This window comes from Coturnix japonica, chromosome 9 (genome assembly GCF_054131305.1).
Source record: "Coturnix japonica strain WE chromosome 9, WE-NBRP24, whole genome shotgun sequence".
Classification (NCBI taxonomy): Eukaryota; Metazoa; Chordata; class Aves; order Galliformes; family Phasianidae; genus Coturnix; species Coturnix japonica.
Window position 1 is genome coordinate 769,069 of NC_140671.1, and position 26,766 is coordinate 795,834.

A 26,766-nucleotide genomic window follows, 5' to 3' on the forward strand; every position below is an offset into this window, starting at 1 on the left:
ATCCTCACCGCCCTTTGTTAAGTCTCGTCACACAGCACAAGCATTCTAACCAGTCTGTGATTAATTAGCTTGAGATCTGCAACAACTCCTCTCCATGACTAAATAATTTTTTAGTCTATCAAACTGTTAGTGCAAAGTGGGATAAATGACACTGAAGGGCCAATGGCACTGACCTGCAGGTTCTGTTGCTCGTTGAGGCTCCAGATGCTAAGCACCTTTTCAGATGAGCCCGAGATCCCTTTGGCCTTCTCTGAGTCAAAGTCAAGGCTCATCACCGGCTCCTGGTGGCAAATAATTTGGCTCAGCACTTTTCCCGTTGACAAATTCCAAAGGAGCACTGATCCATCTTCATAGCCAGCTAGAAGCGATGGCTGTGAACCACAGCTGCCCTGCCCAAGAGAAAAATACAATTGTTTGAAAAGTGAGTGGTCTGTCTGTGAAATTATCACCTCCAACTGGGTGTTAGTCCAGGACTGAGAAAACAAATGAAAATGCTGACAGGTGTAACAGGGAAGAGTTTCGAAGTCCAACCGTCGGTGCTACCAGTAAGGACACATCTTGGTGCTTCCTCCACTGTTACTCAAAGTGTTACTAACTGCTGACAAGTACCTAATGCGCGCATGCATGTATATATACACACACAGAAGATTACTGAAAGTCCAAGCTATAGCACTGCTCATCACTTGTAAAAAGACTGCTTGAAGTTTCTGAAGCTTTAATTCATGGCCTAAAGTTCATTGCAATTCTTAAAATAAATAAATAAATAAAAAGAATAAAGCAACAGACTTAGCAACAAGCTGTACTCAACCATATGGGCACAAAAGAAGTGCCACGTGCGAGAGCGCAGCTGCACATCGCCAAAGCAGGGGAACACACATGGGCTGCTCACTAAAGGTAAACACTGATCCCTGCTCCTCTGGGATCTCCGGGTGAGTCACCAAGGGGTTAACAGGCGCCTGAGTCCCACTGCAACCAACTGAAGGCTATTTTGATTAATGATGTCACAGGCCAAAGGGCACGGCACCCTGGGCAGACACCTAATTTATTTAAGCCTCTGAAATAACTCAAAGAGGGGAACATTACTGGATTACATGTCACACTTAAGGAAAATATTCATCATAGCTCCAGCCAAAGACTAATGACCCTGTAAGCACTAACTGGCTATGTGAGTGAAGATGCAAATCCCTAATGAAAAGCAACTAAATAACAAAAATCTGTTGCCAGTTATTTATTTAATAGGGGAGAGACGACCCACCAAAACAGACACTGGGTTTATGACCACCTCCTGCAGGGACACCGCAACCTAAGGAATGCACCCAGTAGCCCATTCTATTATTTCCAAACCTGGCCTGATCCTCCGGGATTCTGCTGTTTGATGCTGAAAACAAACTCAAGTTAAAGGTTGTTTATTAAAAAAAAAGTTTTTAGTGGCATTGCAGGATTCAGGGAGGTTCTTCAAGTGGATGAGCAGACAGTGGCACGATACAAGCCTGCACTAACCAGGAGCTTACCACCTCTATTAAGGGTCCAGTCTGCTCTCCCACAGGTTATTATTAGTTCTAGGGGGAATGAAACTAACAAGAGATGGGTGGTCTGGGTAGTAAGACTGCTGAGTAAAAGCGCTGTGTTCCTTTTCAGATTTATTCAGCCCAAAGAACTGCTCTTCAGTGAGCACATTGCTCCTGATGCCTGGTGCTTTGTGGATGGTCGGACTTCCCTTATCCAACAAAAGAAGATGGGGATGGGCAGGGTTGGCTCTTCTGCCTCAAAACAGGATGGCCAGGTGATGAGCAGCCACAACACCTATCAGCCCTCACTGAGGTAGCAGTGCTCCAGCATCATGGCAAACGCCAAACAGAAACATCTTTCTGCTGCAGGTATCCCAGCTTAATTTGAACAACAGCATTTGCAGAGAGATGAGATAAAACAGACCAAGAGATTGGTCTGTTTTAAAAAGCAAGTGTTTTTTCTGCAAAATCAAGGCCTCCTGTACTTCTCCTTCCTGACATGCTGAAGCGTGTAATATTTTAATGAATACATATACCTGAACTTAATAACAGTTATTGAAAGATTGGGGAAGCTCTCAGTCTGATGCCTGGACTTATCAAGCAGTGCTTCACAACAGCCCATTTATTTCAGCTGCTAATAAAGGACACCTCGGGAGAAACGCCTCTGCCAGTCATGTTCTGCTTTCAGTGGAAAACTTAAATTATAAATCATCATTCTTCCTAAACGGAGCAGTTTGATGTTGCATTTGGATAATTGTCAAGGAAGGAAGAGAAGGTGATCTGCTGTCAGCTCAACAAGAATAATTGCTATAGTTTATATAAAGTAATAACTCTGCATTTCCAGTTTCTACATGCATTGTTCCCATTGAATTATTTTGTTTGCACCATTACGCAACACAATGCCTTCCCCAAAGAGTACAAAAATGTAGGGAAGACTATATTTACTCCTGCAAATCCTCACCCCACCCCATTAGTAATAGCAGAAAGGTGTGAAGCCAAAGGAACAATGCATTTAAGATTGAGAATCTTCAAAAGAGAAAAGAAAAAACAGAATGAGTGCATTGAGTAAGTTAAGGACAGACCTACAGTGAAATGAGGGGAAAGAAAAAGCCTCAGAACAACAAAATAAAATGTTGGTATCTTTAGAACTGCTCAGAAGCAGTCAGTGTGTCCTGATCCATAAGCCTAACAGAAGCTTCACCTTAAGCCCACTGTGTATATCAGAGAGTTCCCAGTTCACATTACTGCCAGTAAGGTACGTTGTATCCCTGATACGTGGTTCTCTCCCAAAGAATGGAAAGCAGAAAAGGACGATCCACAGCTCTGAACAACAGCCTACGCACCATTGTGTCAGTCTGTGCTTCAGCTTGTTAATTTGCTGTGCCATAAGCAACATCAAATAGTCTCTTAGGCAACATATTGCCCATAAGCGATGGGCTGGGGAGTGCTCATCTCCTGGGTATTTCTATATTGCCCAACGTGGTGAAGCACAAAGAAATCCTGAGCTGCCTCTGTTCAGGAAGGGGTGCAGCTGGTGTTCTGCTATTATGGCTACAGGCTTACTCAGCAACTCGCTTAGTGAAACCACAGAATAGAACACAGAGCAGCATTTCGGTACACCACAGTAATTATTTGCCCTTAAAGAGCATCCTCCCCCTCTGTGCCTTTAAACTGAGTTGAACACATCTGAAAAGGAATAAATACAGCTGCAAGACTGCAAGGGATGATCTGTCCTTGCCTGCTGCAGTCTAGGAAGTTGTGGTAACTCACCCAAGTTACAATCTGCATTGAGTAATTCACCTCTCCCAGTTCCCAGTCTTCTGTATCCCTACTGACAACAGAATTAAAGACTTACTTAGAAACACGACTGCACCTGCTGTGCTTCCCAGAGGATCAGAGGTATTCGTTCATGTGTGCAATGCAGCAAGAAAGAGAAATTTCTGTACAGGAAACACAACTGTAAACACTGCAGTCCCTCAGTTATCTTCATCTTGTTAAAACAGATCCAGGCCACAGAGAGCCACGTTCATTTTGAGTACCAATTGCCTTTTTAGAATGAACTTTGTTTCATGAAAACCTAATTAATCTACTTGCCTTTTTTCCCCCCTAGCTGTTCCACCACGGACTTACACTGTGGCCTCTCCTACTGTTCCCTAAAACCAGCAACTGAATTTTTCCGGACGTGGCTCAGTTCAGGGCCCTGAGTGAAGACACGAATGTCTCAGATACCAATACAAACCTGCAGCTGAAACCGAAGGGAATCACGTAGTTGAGATCAGCTCAGATGGTAGCGCAGACCTGTAACTGTCAGTGCTCAGGGAGTACAGCAAGGAATCGGCATTGCAACCAACTCTGAGGGATTTAAACCCATCACCTGAACTCCTCTCTCTACTGCCGCCTTCTTGTGCTAATTGCCTTTCACTGTTAACATCCCATAAGCATCACTGGCAAAGTGCTCTGCAAAGCTGGTTCCTTTGTTGTCTGGTTTTTGTTTTGCTGCTGTTTTAATTAGCTGTTTCTATTTACCTTTCAGTTCAAAGGCAGTACAACCATAAACATTTGTTCCTATTGTATGCTGGTAACAGAAATGTTCAGTGCTTCCTTATCCTGAGGGCATTCAAGTGAATGTAACCTACCATTAAAATCACTGTTTTTAAGTAACCCAATCGTTTCTCATCATTAATAAGGCAAGAAACTGTACCAAACAACTGGCTTCAGTAAGTCACTCATTTTTCCTCTTGATTGATGCGAAAACTGTATCTATCCTAAGGATATAAAGCTTTGTAAGTATCTGCAAATCTTCCATTAAAGCTTGGAGAGCTCTGAAAGTTACATTAACGATGTTCACAAATCTTTCCCCCCTTTAATAGTATAATTACTTGATTGGTTTGATAATAAATCAAAATCCAAGTGAAGAAAGATTCATGTGCTTCATATAAAATGAATCACAGGGAAAACATTTCACAATTAGCAGGCGCTCTTGCCTTACCTGCCATAACTTCAGACACATGGGCATGCCCAGCTTGGCACCCACCTCTGGCTTCAAGGTACAGACTGACGTCTTGGACGGCAGCTCCAGAACCTGAACCTGACATCAGGAAAACAAGAGTGTTTGGTCATGCTCCAGGTCGAAATTCTGCTGCTAAAAAACAGAAGTCTCTTAAGGTGATTAAGGCTGGTGTAAGTACTCCCAGTAAAAGCTGTCTGGAGGAAACGGGGGAATACATGTTAAGTTGGAGCTGTAGGGGAATCTACAGGTGAGCAGCTTTAAGAAAGACCAGACAGAAGCGCTAGAAGGCAACATCATCTTCTGTTCTGTTCTCTCTTCTTATTCCTTTCCTTAGAGTAGGAGATGTGCACTACAACAGGTAAGAATGCAGACAGCTTAGGCTGAAAACACTTCCCTGCTTCCTCCCCCTTTCCCCATCTTCACAGTCTGTTCTGTTCTGACATGGTAACAGAGCTTGTGTGGACATACAGCTGTTATATAAATCTGAATTGGACTCTTTACTTACTGGTGGACTGTGCTAGCACAACTTAACACCCCAAATCATCTGCTCAGTGCAGGCTGGAGTACTGACAGCATACCGGTATTTCTACTACAATATTGTCTGACCCTGCTTTGAATAGGGTCAGGTAATGCTGTGTTTAACACCTGCTCTGTCTGCATAGCAGCCCCTACTTTTGCTTGTGCTGACGGCAGCGAATTATAGGTCTGCCTTTAAAAAAGTGGGGCAAAAGTCTTTATTTTGCCAAAGAAGTGGCTCATCTCCACCTCAGGATGATGGCAGGCAAAGATCAGGGAGTCTGCCTCTGCAGTCTGGCACTGGAAGGTTTTTAGTCTCTCAACTGACATAGAAGCGCCATCCTTGGGGCTGATGCTTGAGCTTGGAACTACAGAGAAAGCCCTTATGTTCCTGGAAGTGAGTTTGTGACACTTTTTTTGTGAATATATTGCTCTTTCTCAGACACATAATTAATCACTGGGGCCATCTTTTATTTTAATTAAATAAGCAACAGTCTAAATTATCTCATGAAAGTAAAGGACTTCAAATATTTGATAAATCCAGCATCACCAGCCACTCTGGATTATTTCAGAATGTGCGAAGGCCCAACAGTGCTGTTGGACAGCCCAAGACATGTGAATTTCCTTAAGCATCTGAGATGAGGTATTAAACAAATATGGCTCCTCTGGGAACCATCAATCAAGCCTGCAGCAGCTGCAATGGCTTTCCAATCCCATACCTTTAGTTCAAAGCTTGCCAGAACATCTTCCTATTTCTAGAGATTGTCAACTAGCCTGCCAAAAGCCAGCTGCACTCTAGGACTGCAAGTCAGCGATGTACTAAACACAATATACAGAGCAGTTTCTAAAGCCAGTCAGCAATGGAGCAGGAAACTGTTCTCCAGATTTGACAGATGGGGGCTACAGCAGAGCTGTGCAGTGAGTGCACAGACTGGAGTTTGAGCATCTTGGAATTCTGCTTCTTTGGAGCCATGCTCTTAACAAGCGATTCTCTTCTCTTGGCAACTTTCTTGCTATCAATATAAGGACCAAGTCAGCTATTGCAGGAAACCAGCTGTAAATATGAAGGTGACCCACTCTCATCTTGTGCCTTTCACCACTGGCTCCCCAGAGGGCACTGCCTTCCAGACCACAAGAAAACCAGGACTGTACCTTTTAGCTAACAAGGAAAGATGAATGCACTGGGACAAATGCATTTCTGCAAGTTAAAAATAATTCTTAAGCCACTCCTTTATTTTATCTTGATCCAAAAGGGAAGACCTGTTTCAAGGGCTACGGTTGAGCTTGTAGAGGACAAAGGAAAACAGAGGATTTTTTCTGCAGAAGGCAATCAGGCATGAGCTGCCTGTGCCAGACTGACAGTTCCAGAGACTGCCTGCATTACAGACAACTGAGCCTTAGAAATAAATACTATTTCATGCATTTTGACATCTGTAACCTAAAACTTGAAGTTCTGTGTTTATATTGGTTTTGCTTAATAGGAGAAAGATTTTCCTTTGCCTGAGGTTAATAGTGTTCCTGGGTGGCTAAAACTGGCCACAAGGAAACACACCCTTTTTCTTTTCCACATTAATAAAGCTTTTAACATGTTTCTGGCAAACTGGCAAGAAAAGTGCATGTAACTCATAATTGGTGATTTAAATGCAATCATGAACAAATAAATGCCTGTTCAGATCTCATTATTTATGGACTGAACCTGCTTTAAGACAAAATTACTCTTCTTTGGGCACCAGCCAAGCATAAACACTTATTAAGTCTTAATTTTAATCATAAGCTGCAAATGTGCTGTGTCTGTCTTACAGCGCTGCCTATTTGGAAGCACTGTATACTATGGGAGCGTATGTGTGTGTGTTCACTGAACACTGACCTAGCTCCAACATCAAGTTCACACACAGAGAGGAACTCTTACCTCAGGAGACAGCAAATCATTACCAGCTTGCAAAGCCCAAGCAAACAAATGAAAGTAAATCAGAGATGAATTGCAAGAGACACTGGAGTCAAACAGCTCCTTTCTGTTTAATTCCTTGTGAGCAGAAGGTGTGTGCACTCTGCCTGAAACGAGTTCTTCTCCACCTGATACAAGACAGCGCTTTTCAGGTTTAAGTCGAATATTACTGAGTACTTCTGTGAAATGGAAGTAGTTCTGTGTTTGATCAGAACAACAGATGTGCCCGAGTGGCTTTATTTACTGCTACAGTGGCTGTTCCTACAGACTCACTCAGCTCTGTAAAATGTGAATATTCTGGCTGTGGGCCAGCAAAGTACTTACAAATATCCTCAGCTTCCGAGTAATAACGAGCCCCTATTTTCTTGCAATACCTGCACCACTCCCACATATTAGTATGCAGAAAATGTAACTTTCAGTTTCCAGATATACAGCCCACAGACCAGGTAAGCTTGTGACCTTCTATGCCTCTGAACAACTCACAATTAGCTGCAGTATTTATTTACTCATATCAACTCTTCACTTCATTTTCATACCTCTGCTATTTTAATGTCAGGCATGTGATTCAATTTGTTTTGGTATCGTGTCCTCAAGTTGTCTTTCAAAGAAAACAAAAATACAATTTATACAAAACAGAAGCAGAAAACACCAACAAAGCTGTCAGTCAGCAACTGCTGTGTAATGGGTACAAAATGTGGGTTTATACAGGAGGAACTGAAATGAACCCTACAATTATTTCAAACACAGCAAACCTCCTGCTGCAACAGTAACTCCACTATTTCCAGCCAAAGCACCAGGTAAAGAATTAGCCTGAGGTGAAAGACCACATATCGCATTACAAAGCGCCTGCACCTCCCCTCCTCACCACGCACAACTTCCAGCCAGAGACAGCAGATGAGCACCGCCATCTGACGACAGCCTTCTGACTGCTAGCTCCCCTGGAGGACTCTTGCCCTCTCTCAGCAGTGGCAGCACAGGAGCTTTCAAATCTCCTGCACATGAAAGAGCATCAGCAGCTGCAGATACTGAAATGTCACACAAAACTCGGGGTAGTGTCCTTGTTATCAGAGCAGCAGTTATATAACTCAGTTGTGTTTCTGGCAGGTAATGATGACTGGGAGCCTCGGAGGTTCCTTGTGCTGCCTTCTCTGCAGCAGCAGATTTGAAAGCAATGATGTTTCTCCTTCCAAACTTTCTTATTTAAGAAACAAAAGCAATGTTCCAAGCACCGGAATAAGAAGCATTTCCTACCTCCTCCAGGGCCTTGGCTGCCATGGCCACCAGCCAGCGTCCCTGTGCCACCTTTAGCAGGGAGCATCTGCAGAATCCCACGCTCTCCGTGTAGACAGAATCTGTCACTGAGGTCCGTCCCTCTGCTAAATCCCACAGGCAGATCCTCTGGTCACGACCTTGACTTTAACAATAAAGCAAGTTGTTATGTGAGCAGTAGGACTGAGGAAACCTGCCTTCCTCTAGTTTAATATCCCCACATTGGGACTTTTATATGTAATAAGGACTGAGCTTAGGACAGCTTCTGTGTAGGTTCAAAAGTTATCAGGAGGAAGGAGGGCCTGAGAGTCAGACAGACCACCCTCACCAATAGCCATGCTTTCTTACCAAGAGGGATTCAATTGAACACAGTTATGCTATTTATATATGTAACTATTTATGTTTTTTTTGCAAGTATTTGAACACTCTCATGACAAGAATACAAAAATTAGCATATTTAATACTCTTTTGCCATAAGAGCGGAACAGAATGATCAGGTTTGTTGGCAGCTGAAAGACAAAGAAGGACCACAAAGGTAAATGAAAGGCAACAGTGACTTCAGCCACATGCAGGAAGACTTGCACATCTCCTTGTCCCAGGGAAAGCCCATGTGGTCCCACACAGTAAGGCCAAGAAGGCCAGTCAGGCTGCACAGCGCTGGTTTAGCCAGCTCCAGTTGCTCTGGAACAGAGCACTGCTGTGGAGAAGCTGCGGTTTTGGAGTTAAAGTACAGCAGCACAGGATACCTGTCCTGTTACTGCCTGGGAGGAGTCATCAGAAATTCCTCATCCATTTCTTATTTGATTTAGCAGCATCTCTTGACAGAACCACGTAAACAAAACAGAGATGCTAATCTGACTGATTTAGGGCTTCTTCAACATCAATACAGAAACTCCCATCTGCTGTTCAGCTGAGTGACAAACTATGGAAACACAGCACTAGGAATACAAAAATGTGGTGGTACTGCAAGAAACTGCTGTGGTTTAGAGCAGAATAACAAAAAACACAGATAAACACCATCCTAAAATTGCACTGCTGTGTGAACTGTTACACACCAAAAATAGAGGTAATGAAAAGCTCTGTAATTATACAAACAATACTCATTCAATAGGATTTTATGGGGGAGAGTGTTGATAATTGTACTTAAGTAGATAACAAATATAAATGCTAATGAGTTCCACTGTATATTATAAGAGATGTCTTCTCTAGATAAACACGTCAGAACACCTCCTAGTCACACAGACACTTTGGCATCCACTCTGCTCCGGATCACCTGTCTGATCCAAGGTACACAAATCTTCCCAGCCTTCCCTTCCTAAATGAGAACACGGGCATTTTGCAACACGAGTGTACAGCTCAGCATTCTCGCTCATTTCACACCATTTTCCCATCTCCAGTTCTTCTCTTCCCCCGTTTCCCTTCTCCTCACAACCCCTACACTGTACCAGGTCTGATCTTTCTCCAGAACCAGTTGTGAAGCACCCACTTCAAACCCATTTCTTTAAGCAGAAACTTCACCTGATGTCAGTGCAGTAATAAGGACACAATGAGATTACAATGAAAAATGGCACAATTAATTTCTTTCTGAAGCACATGCAGTCGCACTGCAATGCACTCACATGTGAATCATGAAGAAATTAACCGACCACAGTAATCCTGGGTATTTGTACTTCTGTACGTTTTCTGTATGTGTTGGAGAGGATGTCAGTGACTTCAAGAATAAAAGATTCCCACTCTTATGGTTTTCTTTTTGTTCTTTGTTTTAACTCGGGTACATAACAGGAACAAAAATGATTTCCACTCCTTTTGTCCTGCCTCACTCACCTCAGGAGCCTGTCTCTACCATCCATTGTTTTCAACCAGTAGACAGATTTTCTTCCATGGCCATCCAGGGCCGTGTCCACTCGGTGAGTTTTCAGGTTCCAGACATGGATAAACCCATTCTCAGACCTGGCAGCAAGAACAGATGCCGTTAAAATAGTCGAATACTTCCTCCCCTTTTTTCCCCAACTGGAATTTACACATACAAAGACAACAGACCCATCATTTACCAGCCATGCATTTTGTGTTTACCTAAAATAATATCCTCTACTTTAAAAGGAAATATCTGTACAATGCTCAGCTTAGCCAGAAATCCTGATTTTCTTACCCAGAGAAGAGAATGGGGATGTCAGGTTCTTCACCTCCACAGGAAAAGTGCAGCGCATGGACAGCAGCACCAGCACCTCTGAGCACAAAGTGCGGGTCTGGAGGTGGCTGAGCCATCCAAGCAACTGGGAGAGCAAAACGACAGATACCGTGGAGGGCAAGGCAGCCTGCAATGAAGTTACAGCTGTGAATATTTCTGCATCAAGACATTAGCTTTTCTTAGAAGTAACGTCCAACAATGGCAATCAAACACACAGTCCTTTGGAAGTAACTCCTCTTAGCTTTGAGTGATCAAGCATCCACCCAAAAACCTAAGCTCAGTTTATAAGCAAATGAAGGGACTTTTTGCTCGGTGCTTTGTTTTTACCACTCAGGTATGTGAATTCTGAAATGGGGCTTAATACTAAGCCCATATTGTTTATTAATTCCTCTCATGAGTCAACAAATGAACAGCAGTGTGACAGTCTTAAGCGTCTCATTTATCTTTCTGCAAGTGCTGAGCTATAAAAATGCATCTGTGCTTCCTTCTACATCCGAGAGCCTGGACAAATCACTTCAGAACTAAATAATATAAAGGATAAATCCTTGCTCCTGGGTACCAAAGTCAGCAAAAAGTCCCACGAGAAGTGAAAGGGATCAACACTTTGTGATGCCTTAAAAGCCCCCAGAAAGCCCCCACGAGCATCCTCTAAGACACGGCTGTGTGCCCACAGCACCAGGAGCTCCGCACCCCCCTGCACTCACACAGATAACAGAACACACGGCAGTGTGCGGATGCTGACACACAGCAGTTCTGCAATGCTGTGCCACATCAGACAGCGGCAGCCATGCTGAGTATGAAGCCCGTGTGATCTTAACACCCTCAGGTACCTTTTCCTGAAGCCCCCACATGAAGCACAAGTATAAGGCTCACATCCATCAACACACAGTCCGAAATCTCAAGGACCTCTTGAAGTTTCACTCCAGGTGTCAGAAAATGAGTTCTCTAATTAGCACAACATTTATTTTATCGTTAACTCCATTTAGCCTCAGGGAGACCAATCTGCTTGTGTTAACTGGGGATATCTGCAGCAAATTTAATTAAATGATTTGCTCAGCATTTAGGCTGGTCCGAGATCGAAATCTGGCCCAGGGGCTTGGAGAAGCAAGCTATGTAAGTTCATATGGAAGCGCCTTATGTTTGTCGCAGATATCTGCACACTCTGACTCCCACCAGCTATGAAAAAGCATTACAATACATTGTTTTGCTGATGGTGTTATTTGTTTGTAGGAGGAAGTCACCACTAAGAGGAGAAACCTCTCACAGCACCGCTTTCTTCTCTTGTTTTTTAGAAGATCTCCCCATCCTTCCCTGTGCCAGAATCTGAGCTTCCCCTCAGCACAGCACAACCCACCCCAGGCAGCGCTCACAAGGTGCTGCACACACTTGGGCTCCTAATTATGCCCTTGTGAGCAACAAGGGGAAAACTCAGCTGCTCCCATCAGAGTTTCAATTAGCAAACGGCTGCACACAGCACACACTGGGTACAAAAAGGGTTCTGCCCAGCAAAACTCTTCTGCTGATTGCCACAGCTCCTGGATTTGCTGCTAAGTTTTGTTATTTCGAACAATTCATTATTCATCTCCCACACAAAGCTGGTTCTGCACAGGCTGCACAATACTCCCTGAGCCACTGAGTTCTGAGCGGTGCTATTCCAGTCTCATCACTTCCACATTTCATACATATATATTAGAAAAAGCTAAGCTTTTATTTTATGAGAGTCATTTAAAATATGTAAATGTCAAAAGGATTACCTTAGAAAAATCTCTCAGAGAATTACAAACATTAACAGATTCCCACAGGAAAAATTCCAGCAGAATTCAGCAACTCCCCTGTTCCCACCCCTGTCACTTGTATTTCTATCACACATGGAAGCAAAAACAAATTGCTATTCAAATATCACCCAAACACTCTCCTCCCCCCACAACCTCCACAGTTCTGCTTGAGACACCGAGGGCTCTGACACAGCCATGGAAGAGCTGCTCCTCTCTGTGGGCTCGCTCACAGCAGCAGCTCTGCCATCAGAGCTTTTTCAGGTACAGGTGAAATAAATCTCTCTAAGCACGTCTGGCAAACTGATTGGGGCCTGAAACCTGCAGGTGTGCAGCCCTAATTACCACTGCAAAAATGCAGCGCATCCAGGTGTGCTCACCACCAACTACAAGAAATCCCTGCTATTGCTTTTAATTCCTCGTCTGCCAGGTGCCACCCTCCCACAGGAAAACCCGGCACAGTGTGAGCTCAGGAAGATGTGAACAAATGGATCCTCCTCCTTCCGCAGCTCCTTTTCCATTCGCACAGGGCCCCGTCTCAGCCTGCGCTGCTGCACAGACCTGCCTGGGCTCAGCATCCTGCACCACTGCTGCAACTGCGGGGTGGGGGGAAGAGCTGAATGAGTTACAGCTCACCTCAGAAACGTGGGCTGTTGTATTTTACTGACAGCAAAGGGCCTGAGAGCTGGGACGTGTCTGGGTGCACAGTTAGGTGTGCTGTGGCCATTTTGAAGCCCAGTCTGTCATTCTGCATATACCAATGGAAAAAATGACAGAATATGGTGACACAGCAAAGTCAGCAATAAGGAGATGCACCCACGAGGCACCCTTACAAAGAAATCAGAACTGGTTATTTTCCATATCACCAATGACAGCCAAAGTACAAATTAAGCACAGTGAGATGTAGTTGTATTTGATAATTACCCTTGAAATTTACCCCCCTTCCCCCCAAAAAAAGCCAAAACCAACCAACAAAACCCCACAGCAATGACAGGAAGGGATGGGAAGCACTCAGCAGTGTGCACGGAAAGTACGGAGCCTGGGCAGATTCCCAGATGGAAACCTTCTGCTCATGAACTAAAGACACCTCAGCGCCATAGAGAATGCACTGGTTTGCAGTGGCTGGCCATGCAGCCTTGTATGAACTGACAGGCACTGCTGTTATGGCCATGCTGGTCCCCTTCCTCCAGGCAGTGCCACCAACCCGCCCCATCGTGCCAGCAGCTCCCAACTCACACTTACACAACCAGAGGTGGAATTTTCCACATTGCAGCTGTAAGAACCGACAGGTCGGCAGCAAAAAAAACTGCAGATCAGCAGCTGGTGGGACGCCAAGCCGTGCAGGGAAAGCAGCCCAATAACCACCACGCAACACAACACACCGCAATGGCTTTCACTCAGGTAGCGGCTGCTGATGGCGTAGGCACCTTGCTGCACCCAGCGTCCCACAGCAGGACGATGCTGCAGCACGGCGTGCTGTGATTTGCAGTAATGAATTTTGAGTGGAGAATGCACATGCGTGGCAGTGTGTTACCTTCAGGGACACCGAGCCCTACGGCCGTGCCTGCAGGCTCACCTTACATTCTTCCATCTGCCATTTTGGAGTCACCGTATAATAATCATTATCCGCATGAAAACAGCACGGGAACAAAGGAAAGATAGACAATAATTATCTGAAAGACACCGAGTTAGCACATGGCTTTCACTGCCACTTACACATTTTGGTCACTGAAACAAAAAGCTATTAATCAACATGTAAAAGCCATAAATGAACATAAAAATTAATTATTCTAATATTCCAAAAAAAGAAAATGACGAGGCAGGATCTCCTACAACACACAGAACATCAGCAAAGAGAATTGACAGAACAGCCTGACTGCGACACACAGAGCAGACTGATCTCAGTTCACCCGAGTGATGCACCGCAGTGCGCAGTGCAGAGCAGCCCCCAAGGGCGTTATAACAGCACCCTGGGGTACCATGGGCTTCATTTCACCTGCAGACATTGCAGCAGACATTTCCCGCAATAACCTTCTTTGGTAACAAACTATTAAACAGAACTGATGGAGAAGAAATGGATCAAGTTGTTACAGCAGCTGAGGTTATTTGAGCCGGAATGATGTGTCTGCAATTAAGGATTCTGTAACTCTGCCCAATTAAAGTATCACTGTATTTGAGAACTAATTAATTCTAAACACATATTTTTCCCATGACAAACTTTTATGATTATTTAATTTATTCTGTTATAATTGCTTTAATTAATCTACTCTTGTATAAGACGATGCTGTTATTCTGGCACCCGACCAACGACGACAAAAAACTGATTGCAGTTCCGTGGCGCAAGAGCAGAACCTGTCACGGCAGTTTCAACACAGCTTTTATTTATTTGTCTGTTCTATGACTTCTCTTTTCCTCCCACAGGGCACAGGAAACACAATGCGCAGCGGATGACATTCTGTCTTCTGTGCTTTTTTCTTCAAAGTGTGAAATATAACCAAAGAGTGCGGAATTAAGGACACGGAGGTGTAACACGATATCACGTAATAAAAACAACCTATGGGAATCCATGTGCTCTCCCGACGGCACCACGCCGTGACTCACCAATCCATCCCTGGTGCACAGGACCAAGCCTGGAGCTGCCAGAAATGGATGTGGGACCGTGCTCAGAGTGCGGCCTTCCACAGCCATCAGGAGGGGACGGGGCCAAAACCCACCTTTACACTTATCTTCAGATGGTGTTAACTTTTATATTCCATTCAGTTCTATGAGAGCCACATTTTAATCTTACATCAGGTTACCATACTTGTAACTAAAACTCTTCTTACTCCACAAGTAGCCTGAATATGTTAAAACAGAAATGTACACCAATATTTAGCAGTGCATCTTATTTTGCTTTGGCCGCACCTGAAATACAAATTACTACCACTTACAGATCGAAGTCCTCAAGCTCCTTTGGATATGAACACCCCTTAATGAACATGAATGCACCCAGCTGTGGGAGGGAGGCAGGACTGAGCAGCACCCCACAAAGACAAATAGGGAACATCACCTCTGCTGGGAGAGGTATAGAGTAAGAAATAAGTCATGCTATGAAATGCCTCCTGAAACTCAGGCCTAATCAATAATTTCGATATTAGGATTCCAGAAAAGTGTAAACAAATTTTATTTGGATAAGTCAAGCTATTGGAGAGCAAATTAATCTATGAAATCTAATGAGAATCACTGTTAATTCCAGTGCAAACAGGACTGACGTACAAGGCAAATATTACCTGAATATAAAATAAAAATGTCTATTTTAACAGTTTAACCTAAGCTTGCACTCGAGATACAAAAGCACAGCTGTTCTTTCATGCTGGATTCATCAAGTAAGGCCGTACCCATTTTGGAAGAGCACCTAGGTTGCTTTCATTAAATATACTCTAATGTCCAATGCTGAGCCTGATCACATACTAAACAGGTGTGTTATTAATGTTAATTAATATTAACATTATTACAATTATTACAAAGAGCTGGCGATGCTCAGCTCTCAGCTCCCAGTACTGACCCGTGTCTGTGACGTTCTGACCAACCAGCAGATCTGCATTAAGGAACAATGCTAAGTAGCATCTAGCAAATGGGCAGATGTAAAACCAGAGCTGCAGAACACAGTCCCATGGTTCAAACTTCGCTCCCGTCACCTGCAATAAACTTTCTGTCCAAAAACAGGGTGAAATGCAGAGCTGTGTCACCGCCCTCATGGGAAGCTCGGAACAATCCTGCAGCACCTGAACTTGAACTCCCAGACTCCGACCAGGCGCCCATCAGCCCCAGAGCTGCAAGGAGCTGAAGAGCAGCCTTTCCCCACATCATCAGATTAGGTCATCTTCAGCCCAAATTCATTAGGAAAGCTTTTACCCGTCCTATTATCTCAAACCAGAAAATCTAGATCCAAGTATAGCCTATTTTACAGCACAACAAAACTGATATAAATATTTAAACACTAATTAAAAGGCCTCTCTTGTTAAAAAGTAAATGAATAATTGAAAGCTACTTCTCCTGATAAATGCTATTAAGTGCAATTATATTTATCTCACGCTTCTTGGAAAAAACAGGGCTTAGGGGAAGCTGCTGGACTGCTGAGCCCTTACCTTCAGTAAGGCACACAGCCCCACTCTGTGACAGCAGATTAACCCTGAACGCCTCTGGCAGTCGTACCATCCCACTTCATGCAGCCGTACTGCATGGCCACCGCTCCAAAAGGAGACAAGAAATACTATAGGGAAATGCTACATCAGTGAGGAATTCTGTGGTAAACCCAATTTCCATGTTCTTCTTCCTAAAATGCCCATGATCCTGTCTCCTAGAAAGGTAAGTAACTGTCACCTTCTGGCAGATGCATTTTCTGCTCATAAGCAAATATGAGATCTGCTTAAAACACGGCATGGGGGATTGCAGCGTATTTTCCCTGGTCTCCTCCTCAGGTGGATAACAAGAATGGCATGGAATGAAAACAAAGAAATCGTGGCATTACGAACAGCATAAGGAACGGAGGGTAGGCTAATCCGTGAGCTGCGGTAATGAACAACAGGACAGCCATCAGATTGATTTCACCTATTCTGCAGGACCTTCATCAGATTCTCCGTCTGTAACTCAAACTTTAGAAGTATGATAATTTACAGAAAGGAGATTAATTTAGCCATTTTGAGTCAAAGACGTATTTCATAGCTTCATCCCAAATCCTGTACGTTGCGAGGATCCCTTTCCCCTTTGAAGACTTAGTGAATGATTGAAGCTTCTACTTTCTGAGAAACAGATAACACAAGACTAGTAATCTGACTCTAAGCCATTGGATAAAGGCAGTTTGTTTCCTCTTAGCCCATCTGTCAACACCTCTTCAGTAATTAGTCCTAATTATTACAAAGGGCTAGCCTCCCATTCGCATTATTAAATCAGAAATAGTATCATAGCCAGGTATCTTTCAACGCCTAGCAGGCTGACGACCTTCAATTCCATTGAATCTTCTATCAGTATCCGCCTTTGGAAGAGCCTCGGCAGTAATTTTAGCAGTGGCTTCAAAGATGCAAATCCCACAGTGGAATTCCAGGGATGCATTCATGTACACACCCACCCCATGTGGCAGGAGAGCAAGCAACACAATTGACCTTCGCATTGTTCTCTAAACTCCTGTGATATAAAGCTCACATCTCTGCTTCATACAATGCCTGCGTGCTTAGAAGCGCCTTTGAACTAAAAGGCCGGGAGGAAAAATAGTGAAACTGTCTGTAAAGGCGAGGGTCAAATCTTTGTTAAGAGAACAATACATCTGGAGCTCTTTTTTTCCCCACATCAAGGTAATTTTGCAAACAGTAAATAGTGACTAAAAATACGCATAAACATATTTAGGTGTGAAGACTTAAAAGGCTGCGTTTATTTTTGCCCTACACCCGAGGCGCTGCCCAGGCAAACAGAAGGACTATGACATCAAAACGCTCACAGCATGGAGGCTCGCTTTGCTCGGGCAGTTCTGAGCTCTATGTGCGAACATTCACTGAGCTGAAATGTGAAAAGGAGATACCCCTTACAACTGGGCCTCTGTTTCGTCTGACTCAAAACCAAACGTTCCCCAGCAGCAGCTCTGAGAGCACTGCCCAGGGCTTCTTGATGCCGGGTTTCTCATCAGAATCACTCCAGCTTTCCTCAAGGCACAGTGAAGCAACATTGAGCAGCACAGTGCATGGATGGGCCTCTACCCAAAGCCTGTGTCTGGGGCAGCAGCACAGATGCGGAGAGTTCTCCATACGAAAAGAACACCCACATCCTCTACTGAAACAGCGTATTTTTGTTTCCAAAACGTTTCCACATGCTGCGTGGACGCCCCAGCCCACAGGAAGGTGCACGGCATCAAGCCCCAGGCCCTGGGCCCCACCTGTGGGTGTGCACAGCCTAAAAGTCCCTCTTCTGTCTCATCCTTCCACTTGGCCAGCTTCAAATGAGTGCAAAGACATTGCAGGCAGCACTGCAGCACGAAGAAACCGCTCTTAACCAGAAACTGCTTCCTGCAGAGCTGCCATGCACACCTTCAGGGCACTGCACAGCACCTGGATCTTCACTTCAGAGATAACCAACTGCCAAGAAAAACCAACAAACACACACAAAATTTGCTTCCCAATCTGTATGCTTTCCAACTAAATGTCACATTGGTATCACGTGCAGCAGCAGGCATTTGACTATCACTGGATCAGACTCTGAAACATAAAAATACTTCCAAGTATCAGCAGTGCAGTATTAACATGCTTGCCACCAAATATTTCTTGATTATCCTTAAAAGAATTAAACATATTAACAATGAAACCTTTTCAAATGGAAGCACTGTACAAGATGCCCTGCAGGGTCAGGTCCATGCAGCCCAGTATCTCATTTCCAGCAGTGGAGGGCTATTTACAGAGGCTGCGTAGATAAAGTCTGACTGCCTTTGCAGCCCATTCCCAGCAGGCTCCCCCATACCCAAGTGCTACATTACTGGGGTTACAAGGTACTATAATTTCCATTTGTGGTCCTGCTGCCCATGAAATTGCCCAATCCTTTTGCACCAGCTGATATCGCTGCCTTCACTGCCTCCTGGGAGCAAGTTCACAATCTGAAGTGTCAGGAGTATTTTATTTTACCTGTTACAAACCGGACCACCACCCAGCTCTGCTGAGTGCCCTCCAGCTCTTGCACTGCAGGACTTTGAGGTTTCACATTCAGCTTTTCCACCCCCGTCATGACTTTATAAATCCCAGAGATAAATCTCTCTCTGAACGACGAGTCCCAGCCTTTTAACTTCTCCCTTGAGTACAGCTGTTCCATTTCCCCCCAGTCATTTTGGTCATCACTGTCAGTATCATCTCTAACTGTACTAAATCCACCTGGAAAAAGCAGAGAACTGAAAACAGAACTTCTGACTTACTCCCAGGCAGCTTTGTGCAGCAGCCAGGTGACACCCTGTTGAGATAAATCTTCTCTGACCTCAAAATCGTGCATCTTTCAAGAGGGAAGTCACTTCATTCTTCTGTGGATACAATTGTAGCTAGCACACTTGGCAAAGGAAGCTGCCTTTGCCTGCAATAGGATTTCTGCTGTAGGGTAAGCCAGCAGAGAAATGGCCCAGTGTAAGTGCACTGCGCAGGGATCTACACACAGAAGAAATAGCACAGCACTTTTCATAGCACTTCCCAAAGCACCTCCACCACCCGGAACTGCCGTCAGAATCCCAGGGGAAGTGATGCTGCTCTCTGCACATCGAAGCCAAACAGAGCGCTTCCCTACACAACTGCCTGCCTGCCAGGGAAGAAGGTAAAGGTCCAACCTGCTCCATATCGACCTGCAGAGCTCTAATCCACTTCCGCAGTGATAAGCTCTACAGTCTCCACTGCCACCTGGGACCAGAGCCTCTCTAACATCCCACTATTAGCTCTTCATTCCCAGCTATATGCATTTAAGTGGCGTACTTTACAGTAGCTACATCATTCCCTGTTTTAATGTTACTTTGTGCTATGTGTAAAAACTGGAGTAGCAACGGTTTGCCTTTTTCCCTCAATTTTCATCTCATACAATTAATTGTAATGAAAGTGCAGCATTCAGGCCAAGAGAGGCAAACGTTATAAAATCATACGCTCATAACGTAACCTTAGAAGAATAAAGAAGCTTTTAGACACTACAGAAGATTTTATAATTGCGGATCTATTTCCTCAGTGGTAAAACAGTTCCCACTAATGACCAAAACACATCAATAACTTACACAAGAGCAGCACCACACAGACAGGGCAGGTTTTAAGGAGACGATTCTCACAGTGAAGATGTGCGTGCACACCTGTGAGCAGCAGCCAAGGAACACTAACCCAGCAGCTGTCTTCATCTCCCTCGAACACAAGTCTTCATCATAATGTATTTCCTATAAAACCAGGTATAACTCAGCCTGCGAGTCAGTTCCTTTTTCAAATCTGCAAGTCCAGGTCTCAGGGAAGAAAATTGCCAAGACATATTACACCTACCATAGCAATAAATTCTTCACAGATGAGGTTTTATACATAAATTACCTTCGTTTGCAGTCTCAGAATGCTCTTCTACATTTTATGGGATAACATGAACGACGAGCACCCATGTATTTCTTGTGGGTATAATGTGAGACAGACTTCTCATATATGCAAACGATGATGTGACTGAGCTGCACTCTCTGCCCCCCAGCCCTCATTAAACAAACGTGGTGACACAGCAGGCACTTGCCTATGAGAAGCACCCAGCCTGCTATGAAGATATGTCTGTACAAATTCAGTCTAACTGGGATTAAACATGAATCACGCAGTTAAATAAAAGCAATAAAAATACCTGAAAGGCTTTTTTCTGAACCTTATAAACCTGGATTCCTTAAACTGCTATTTCTGACTTTAGTAATTGGTACATTTATGGTTTGGCAAAGTACCTCCTCTTAAGCAAACTGTACATTTTAAGTGCACAATTTATATTTAATTGAAACTAGCACTGTCATCCGTACAAAATCTGGCTGGATTTCACTGGCTGAGCTTTAGGTATTTTGCTGGTTCTGCTGGATTTTTAAAGCCCTAGAGATGTGGGAATGGAATGAGTCTGTTTGCTATTATTAGTAGTCTCTAGTAAGTACTGATGGTGACCCACAGGACCTTCATCCCAGCCATTCTCCATACATCCATTCAGGACTGGGTGCTTCAGCCTCGGTTTACACACACTTGCCTCAGGAGCTCTAATTTCAGGCAGTCACAATGAGTGTGAACTGGTAATCAGGACCAGGACCCCAGCAGTGGGGGAAGCAGCAGGCATGAAGGCTCACCAACAAGATCAGGCAAAAGAGAAAACACTGAATCACATTAAAGTCATTACCACAAAGTCAGAGTGCCATAGGACACGCAGTCAGGCCGGCGAAGCCTTCAGGCTCAGTCTTGCACTGGGCTGCATGTGGCAGCACCGCCCCAGGAGGTGCTTCGGGAGCAGCAGGTGACTCAGACACTCCTGCCTGCTCCCTTCCCTCGCATGGACAACAAATGATGGCACCCTGCTCCCATGGAACGCACTGTGTGACATGACCCAATTCCAGCTGGGAAGACCACACGCTGCAGTGTTTAATGGGCACGAGCACAAAGGCACTCATTTCCGAGATTCTCCCTTTTTACTTCTAAATTACAGATATTATTAAATGTCCAATTACATCATCAGCCACACACAACATTTACGGTATAAAATTGCTATAATTAAACACTAACTGTTGATTATAATAATTCAGCAATGGAGCAATAAAATAAACAAGTACCTTTAAAAAGTTACTTCCAAAGAGCAACCGGATGATGCAAGAGGGGGAAATGTCAGACCCTCAGGCAGGGCCACGAGGTGCAAGGCACAAAGCTCCCCAGGCCCAGGCACTGCGTCCTTCACATCCATCCCTGGCTGTCTCTGCTGCAGGTTTGCAGTGCAGCTGGTGGCAAAAGAGCGAATTCCTGTCCTAAGTGCTCAGAATATCAGTGTCAGCTGGAAACTGGTCACTTGGAAAAGGAACAGCCTACGTGGAGACTAAGCATAGTAAAGATCCAGGGCAGTCAGGCAGCTCAGCCCACCTTACACTAAGGTTACGTAGGTCACTGCTATGCAAGTTAAATGGACAATAACATAACATTCTTTACATCTAGCATTAAAGTGAGAACTGTAATACAAACAGAATGCAGCCCATTTTGACAAACTCTTTTTGTTTTTGTTTTTATTCCAGGTGGATCTTCAGCTGAGCAAGAACCGAGCTGGAAACGTGCAATGCAGGCCAAATCGCTCAGCTGAGCATGGCTACGTTACATGGCTTTCCTCTGCTGAGAACAAATCGCATTTTGCCCAGAACCACACTGCTCTGCAGGAAGAACAGCTGTCCCAATCCCACAGCTCCATTCTTTAAAAAGCAGCATCAAAACCACGACAAGCCAGGTTAAAAAAAAGCAACGAATGAAGGCCTTCTATCAGGGTAACTGGCTGAGGGCTGGGAAGAATAACATGTTACGCCACCATGGAGGAAACACATACAGCAAGTGGAAAAATGGACTATAAAAAGCTCGTCTTACATAAACATCTGAGGAAATAACCAACACCCTCAACTGTTGAGGTGAAAGGAGGAGGACCTGAATACATAACTAGAAAAAAAAGAAGTAAACATGGCAATCTGGAATGTTACACATTTTCCCAACTCTTCTCGAATCTGACCGTCTCATTCAGTATGGGTACCACACATCTACACAGCACAGCACTGCAGACTGCCCCGTCCAACACCCAACGCCAGGCAGAGCCCTCTGCACATGGGGCAAGGGGTTGGTGTGCAAAGGAGAGGCCACGGTGCCGTGCTGCAGTAAAGGTGAGGGCTGCCACAGCAAACCATGGCTGCTCCGATGCATCCCCAGCTGCTCCCCTCCAGCCACAGCGCAGCCTCTCCCCAGCCAGGAGCCAGCGTGGCAGCTTCTGCTACAGCAGAGACACCAGTACTCAGTTCTCTGACCTGCAGCAGGCATCAAGTCTCTAAGAGAGAGATATCCAAACAGTTTCCACAATGTCATCTCCCATTTTTCCATTGAGGCCATTTTCCCTAGGAGGGAAAATACACTGGCTCGTGCATTTAGCAAAGCCATCACCTTCCAGCTCCAGAGCTTGAACTTATCAGGACACAGGCTCCACTAATCCTTACAAACCACTCCTTCCTCAGGCATCCACTGTATAAAAGAGCACCAAACTGACACCAAATGAGGCACAAGTCAGGATTTCTAATGAACTCATCAAGGTTAAAAATCTTCACTCTAACCAGGACTTTCCTTCCTCAGACCCTCCACGCGGCGAGGCTGCCCTGCAGACCTCCACCTCCTTCATGCCACCCTTTACATGCACAGAGCACCATGCAAATCTCTACCAACTCCATAATGCAAATATAACAAACGGATTCTTAGATGCTTACACAGCTCTCCTGCTCTAGTCCTCAAGCAGTTACTTTTTTCTGCTCAAACACAAAACCTGACGATAGAAACTGGCATTTTGAGGAGAGGAAAGTAGAAACTGCTCATCAAATGAGCAAGTTGAGCTGTGCTTCTGGGTATGTATTACACTACCATTTTTGCATTACACCTACTCCACTAAATATACAAAACACTGAGCAAGTGATGGCTTTGTCAGCCACCAGCTAATCACATGAAAAATTATTAGGCTTAGGAAAATAATAAAAGCAGAAGCCAGCTGTGAGTTTGCTGAATGAAAATCCCAGTGTCTCCATGTTAGCTCATGTGCATTTCAATTTCTGGGAAGAAAATAATGGGAGTTTCTCCACCCTTTCTCATGTGAGCCATAAAACAGATTTATTACCTAGGATATATTCTGTGTTTTCTCCTGAGGAAAAAAAGAAAGTGGTGGAACAAGTTCATTTTTTCCCTTCTACAACGAGGATTTTCTTTACAACGAACACAGAGCTAAATTTTGGTATCATGTGGCTCTCCCATTTAATGCTCCGGTCACACTTTTTACCTTTCTAAATCTCAAAGTGTAGCATTTTCATCTCAGTGGGGAACACACAGCTGCTCCAGCTGCCCGAGTGTGAAACGGCCGTCCGAACATTCCTACCTGCTGTGTTTTCAAGCAGAATCCTTTCCTTCTCTAAGTCAAAGAAATTTAAAGTCTACTAAAAAAATCACGGAGTAACTTAAAATAATAACTAACAAAATGTAAAGGCGAGACATCGCTCTGCTTGTCTTTGCAAACAGCTCCTGCTCAGCCGGACAGCCAGCGGTCACCAGCAGCTCTGGGAAACCTAAAGGCAGAGGTCAGGGTTGAGCATCGCCTGGAAAGGTTTTCCTGTACAAATTACTTTTTCTTTTTTCTGTAACGATCACAGTTTGACCTTTGAAAATAAATTACGAGACTTTGCAGGCTGGAAGGATTTGACTCCCAGGACTCCTCGTCTGCCTGCAGTGCAATGCTCCGATTCTACGCCCCTCTGAAGAGCAGTGAGAATAAATCTGTCCTTAGGAAAGGTGCTGTCCTGCGGTTTCCACTTCTGAGATGCAGAAGAGACGGACTCATATCTGACGAGCTTCTGAATCACAGCTCAGCCAACTGCGGGGATAATACACGCCTTCTAAAGCAGTACCCAGTAATACCCCTGTCCTTAAGGACCTTGTCACGTCTGCCACCTAACTATGACCTGCAGCAGCACTCCTGATAACAGCACCTGCCCTGTAACGAGCTGCTTTTCACAGCACAGCAAAGCTGATGTCCCACAAAGGTTCTTTCAAACAGCCCCTCATTGTAAGGACACGAACAACAAGCCAAAAACAGCACTGAAACAACATTAGAAAAGATGAGCTGTACCAACATTAGCTGCACATTAATAAGATGTGCCTTAGGGAGTTGTGAAACATATATATTTGTATGTACATATATACACACACATGTGTTTTGCTTAGGCAAAGCAGAGTCCGCTTCCTTTCAGCACACAGCGGTGCCAGCACAAGGCTCTAAAGGAAGCTCTTTTGCTTGGGAAGAAAATACGCAGATATTTTTGTAATTATTTCTTTCTTGTAGCTCTGTGAGCACCTGTACTGCTCCACAGGGAACAGCACCTTAAGGAAGACACAGCAACTAGCCCACAAAGCAATCGTTAAATAAGCGGTCACGGCATTACTAATTGGAAACCCATCATTTGTCCAACCAAACATACCGCAATGAGTCCAACTGCTTTCACATAAAGAAAACAGACCCATCCGCACTGAATGTTGGATCAAAATGCTCCTACTGCCATGGAACTTACCTTTGTCCCATGTAAAGCCACCCTCACAACCACACCATACTGTGCCAGGGTTCAAGCTCGTACAGAAGTAAAGTACCACATATTGTGCTACAGCTTCAAAAGGACGTGCAGAAAGCAAACTGCTTTTTAATCATCCCTACATCTGCCTTTCCAGCCCCAGGAATGTAACACACACCTCTATTCCAACCTACCCACAACAGCACCATTTATGACTAAGAGCAGCCATAGCAGCTATTTTCCACCACAAAGGCAATGTTTCATGGGTAACATAGTGCAAAGCAAGGATTTCAGCATTAAACCCCCACATCTGCTGATCAGCAACAACCGACTGGACTGTGGCTCTCACTGCACTGACACGCTGCCTCTTCATGGCTGAGCCTGCAGAGAAACTGCGCTCAAGCTGAAAGTGAAAGGATGCAAACAGAAAACACAGCACAGGCAGCTGGATGAGACACAGCCAACGTCACAGGCAGCAGGACGGCTTCCACTGCAAGAACCTGGCTGTACTCTGCTACGGCTGCAGGTTCCGGGGTGGCGCGGTGCAGTCTGCTCTGCACTACATTAAATTCTGATTAAATTATTAAATTCTAATGCTTAAAAGTGCAGCCGTGAACCGAAATCTCGTTTGTCTGAAACAAGAAGCTGCAGCGAGTGCACAGCTGTCACCTCCACCTGCGGGCTGGTCCCTGATAACGCCCTTCTCTTTTCCCTCATGTATTTCAACAGGCAGCTGTCGGGTCAGGACCCGAGCTCGTTTCGCACAGCGGCCCGTGATGGAGCAGCGCAGCCCCGCCGTGCAGCGCCGCGCCGTGCCGCCAGGGGGCGCAGTGCGGCACATTGCACGTGAGCTGCTGCACCGCCGCCCCCTTAACGCCCCCAACACACTCATCTCTGACGGACACACAACGGCCCGGCCCGGCCCCGCACCGGACACGGCGCCGCCGTTACCGCGCACGATGCGCCCCGCCCCGCAGCCGCTCCGCCTCCCGCCCGCCCCGCCGCGCCTCACCGAGCAGCGCTCCGCCTCGGGCTGAGGGTGGGAGCGGAACGGCGCTGATAGATCCGGCGCTGGTTGATCCGGCGGTGGTTGATCCGGCGGTGGTTGGTTGGTTGATCCGGCGGTGGTTGGTTGATCCGGTGGTTGGTTGGTTGATCCGGCGCTGGTTCGGTGCCGCCCCGCTGCTCCCGGCGCTGCTCAGCGCGGACCGGACGCACGCAGCGGCACGGAGCCACGTGATGCCCGCGGGCCGCTCCTGGCACCGGACGGGGAATGGGGGTGCGCTGCGCATGCGCCGAGCGGACCGTCGTGCTGCACGCGGCGCTCGGTTGCACGCGGGGCGGGTGACGCCCCCAGCACAAAACTGAGCGTGCAAAGAGCACCACCCAACTAACGGCACGTGGAGTGAGCAGCGCCCGGTGCACGGTGTCATTGGAAGTCACGTTACAGCGCAGCGTTTCACACTCAGCTCTCAGAAGCACCGTCCTGAGCAGCAGCAGCACCAACCAGCACACAGCTCGGGTACGGCTGTGCTGCACACCCGTGTGCCCGCTGTGCTGCACACCCGTATCACCCCCCCCCCCATCACCCTCGGTCGGTCAGTGGAAGGAGCCGGCCCTGTAGTTAAATAAAGCTTTCAACCCCCGTCTTTAAAACAAACAGTGCATTGTGCGCTCCAAGCTCCTTAGGTAAAGCCCCAGGTCTCAAATCCAAAAGATACACCGTGTCCTTTTAATAATTTCATAGTGG

General features: G+C 45.4%; 2 protein-coding genes across 11 annotated transcripts in view; one reads left to right on the plus strand and one right to left on the minus strand.

Moving 5' to 3' along the window:
* The window catches only part of TBX1 (T-box transcription factor 1), a 119,012-nt gene extending 114,672 nt beyond the window's left edge, over positions 1–4,340 (plus strand). For 2 of the 4 annotated variants that reach the window (XR_014949043.1, XR_014949045.1), the window contains exons 9-10: positions 1,639–1,877; positions 3,619–4,340. The gene's annotated coding sequence lies outside the window, so the exon portion shown is untranslated. Of the gene's footprint in view, positions 1–1,638 lie in introns of all 4 variants that reach the window. The other 2 variants (XR_014949042.1, XR_014949044.1) reach the window with 1 other exon arrangement.
* Positions 1–26,254, minus strand: part of GNB1L (G protein subunit beta 1 like) — a 34,904-nt gene extending 8,650 nt beyond the window's left edge. For 4 of the 7 annotated variants that reach the window (XR_014949054.1, XR_014949053.1, XR_014949052.1 and 1 more), the window contains exons 1-6: positions 26,029–26,254; positions 10,398–10,563; positions 10,073–10,198; positions 8,231–8,393; positions 4,498–4,596; positions 174–389 (exon numbers count right to left, since the gene is read on the minus strand). Coding sequence is in view for 4 of the 7 variants with exons in the window: in XM_015877555.3 (XP_015733041.2) it covers positions 174–389; positions 4,498–4,596; positions 8,231–8,393; positions 10,073–10,198; positions 10,398–10,513 (720 nt within the window). In the remaining 3 variants the exon portion in view is untranslated. Of the gene's footprint in view, positions 1–173; positions 390–4,497; positions 4,597–8,230; positions 8,394–10,072; positions 10,199–10,397; positions 10,564–12,844; positions 13,757–17,170; positions 25,739–26,028 lie in introns of those variants that run through there. The other 3 variants (XM_085555544.1, XM_085555545.1, XM_015877564.3) reach the window with 3 other exon arrangements.
* Between the last annotated feature and the right edge of the window lie 512 nt (positions 26,255–26,766).